We start from the raw sequence: 2,722 nt of genomic DNA, 5'->3' as shown, positions 1-2,722 counted from the left end.
CCACAAAATGGAAGATGGAAATGTTTTCTTCTGGAACGCATTTGCCCAGCAAATGCTCGTCGATCGAATTCTTGCAGCTATCAATGGCGATGTGGCGGAGATCCAGGTGAGAAACACATGGTGAGAAACACCAGGAACCTCGACTTAAGTTGGCAGAAGGCCCGCTCCAGGCCTGGTTGAAAGACTACTGCTGGAGGGTAAATCAACCACGGCCTTTGGAGGAGGCCATACCCCTGCTGTCTGAATTCCTCGCAGTCCTGGAGCTGAGACAATAACACCGTCACCATCTTTGGCTTGTCGTTGTAGTAATTGGAGCTTGGGGCGGCGATTGGGATGTGGCGCCGATCAGGCTGCGATGCCAGTCTCGAGCTCACACGGCAATGCCCTGGTTCCACCCGATGCAAGTTTCTGTCCAGTTCCTGGCAGCTCCCAGATCTGTGCTCACCGCATTCTCGCCCAGGCGCCCACCGCTGGAGATCGCTCCTCCTTCCTGCAAATCTTCGCTGGATGGCACCTCCTCGTCAAGGCTCAAGAACGATGCCATGGAAAACCACCGCCATTGCCATTATACGCTACTGCTGCACATTTTCGATCCAGGGGGCTCTTTACCCGGGCGGTCTGCTGCTGCCGGGCGTGCTCTACGAGTTGAGCAGCATGGTCTTTCTTCTCAGTCTCAGACATCTTCAAACTAGGCTCACAAGCACAAGCACTGCTTTTCCGCGGTATGTATGGTTCTTCTCGTGCTCATTTTGCTTATACTCTTGTCCAGTCCAGATCGCTTCATTCCTCATCTTCGCCACCCTTTGGCCTCGAGCATTTTCCAAGATAAAATGGAGGCCTGTAGTTCATCAACATCCAAGGCGTGGAGTGACCACAACGCAACTTGTGATGAGATGAGTTGGTGACCTGGTATACGTTTTTTGTGTTATGCCATCTGCTCTTTGGAAACTTTTGAGAAAGCTTGCTCTGAGCTGATTGAGTTTGAGCTTGGTCAAGGCTCTCACAGGTTTATTGGATGTCTGGTGCAACCCTGGAGTTTTGTTTGCGGGTGAGTAAGCTTTCACGGTTTCAGAGCAATATATTATATTATTGCCAAGAGAAGGCATCAAAAATTGGAGCTCCAGAGTCTCACGCCCCGAGGATTTGAAAGGATCCAAACCTATGGACCTCCAGCTTGGACAACCAAGTGAAGAATAGATTCCCGGGACCATGGTGCCTGGATCAAATCAAACTCGAGCTCAGACAAGCCATCTTCCAGAACAATATCTTAAACGGATGTTGCTGGTTCTTGTTGCAGCATACTTATACTTTGTTTCTCAAAAATAACTTCTGCATCAGCTGCTTGCTCAAATTGAGATGCAGAGTCCATCCAACCCGTTTTGTTTGCCATGGCCTCGCCAGAGCATGGAGAAAGTGAGAGTTTCATTCCATCGAGAAGAGAATGGTTTCTTTCTTGAGCTTGACAGCAGCAACGCGCTGCGCGCCATGCGCCCACAAAACGAAAATCTCTTGCGCCGCTGTTTACATTATGGTATACGTTAAGAAGCAATTAGTGTACACTTTGGACGGGAACCTGATATCTGGCTAGAATAAAAAAATATATTGGCAAGGTCACAGGTTCGAACCCACAGCCAGAGACCCAATCAAATTTTTTTGTATGAACGAGGGATTTCTCTTCTCCGCAAAGTCGCTCTCGGCAGCGTTGCTGGAGCTAAATCTTCTCTCGTGCCGATCCCCCCGAATGATCCACGCCGCCGCGCCGGGTTCAGGCTCTTGGATCGCGCGATATTCCCTTTCGCTGGCAAATGCGAGCAGCAAGAACAGGGCATTCGATCGATGCGGCGTCAATCTTGTTCGATTAGGATCGTCTCCTGGAACGCGATGGTCACCGCGTATGTGGCGGCATCCCGCATCCGAGAGTGAGAGTCTATGTTTGATTGCGTCTCAGAGCGCCATGGAACTCGATGATAATGGCTCTCGCGCAGCAGGGGCAAATTGTGGCAGCGAAATCGAGCTTGGGCAAAAACGCCGGCCAAGGATCTCGTGTCCTGGACGAATCTACTGCCCAGAATGACAGGACGTTCCATGGGTTCCCCTTCCAGCAGTGAATAGCAGAGGAAGAAATCTTTGATTTCATGCCGGATGAAGACGGTATTGATTCGGCCAGTAGCTGCTCTCCAGGATCCGCGCGTGGATCCTCCAAATCTCTGGCCTCGCAGCCCCTGGATGTCGTCGACGTGGACAATCAGATGGATTCCAAATCTTGTTTTTCAAATAAGAGGTGCTGAAATAATATTTTGTTATCTCCCAGTGTTCATGGCTTTGTGGTTATAGCATGCACGCTGTAATGTTCTATTGTGAAGGGTTGCTGGGTTCGATTCCCATCCGCCTCGACTTTCAATCAAGAATAATACGGTGTTAGGGTCGCCCCCTAACATGAACACTATTTTATTATTTTATTATTAAATTAACTGTGTTGGACCATTTTATTATTTTCCTTTTTTATAACACTATACAATCTACTAGTGAGAGTGGCTCTCCTCAAAATCTCACCTAAGATTAACTGTGTTGTTAAGTTGGTACTAGATCATAGTAAAGAAGCAAAACCAAACTTGTAATCAATGGAATCCATTATTACAGATTTAAACAAACAGATCATTAAAAAGTATTAACTTAGGTGCATCTCCACTGTACTCATGCAATCAAATTTTGTGGAAGGGAA

General features: G+C 48.0%; 1 protein-coding gene across 1 annotated transcript; it reads left to right on the top strand.

Annotated features, from left to right (window-relative positions):
- The first annotated feature begins 1,633 nt into the window (after positions 1-1,633).
- LOC112342980 lies at positions 1,634-2,451 on the top strand. The gene is made up of 2 exons (XM_024665707.1): positions 1,634-1,921; positions 1,989-2,451. Exons 1-2 carry the CDS (start codon positions 1,658-1,660, stop codon positions 2,106-2,108), a joined length of 384 nt encoding a protein of 127 aa, XP_024521475.1. The 5' UTR covers positions 1,634-1,657; the 3' UTR covers positions 2,109-2,451.
- The last annotated feature ends 271 nt before the right edge of the window (positions 2,452-2,722 follow it).

This window comes from Selaginella moellendorffii, unplaced genomic scaffold (genome assembly GCF_000143415.4).
Source record: "Selaginella moellendorffii unplaced genomic scaffold, v1.0 SELMOscaffold_126, whole genome shotgun sequence".
In the NCBI taxonomy this organism is placed as follows: Eukaryota; Viridiplantae; Streptophyta; class Lycopodiopsida; order Selaginellales; family Selaginellaceae; genus Selaginella; species Selaginella moellendorffii.
Note: the sequence above shows the minus strand (reverse complement) of the source record. Positions and strands in the feature narration are given on the sequence as shown.

What these genes read in the sequence shown, in the direction of transcription:
- LOC112342980 (XM_024665707.1), top strand. Translation starts at nt 1,658, where the DNA reads ATGAACGAGGGATTTCTCTTCTCCGCAAAGTCGCTCTCGGCAGCGTTG. An exon ending in GGCATCCCGCATCCGAGAGT is followed by an intron (nt 1,922 to 1,988) that starts GAGAGTCTATGT and finishes CTCGCGCAGCAG; the next exon opens with GGGCAAATTGTGGCAGCGAA.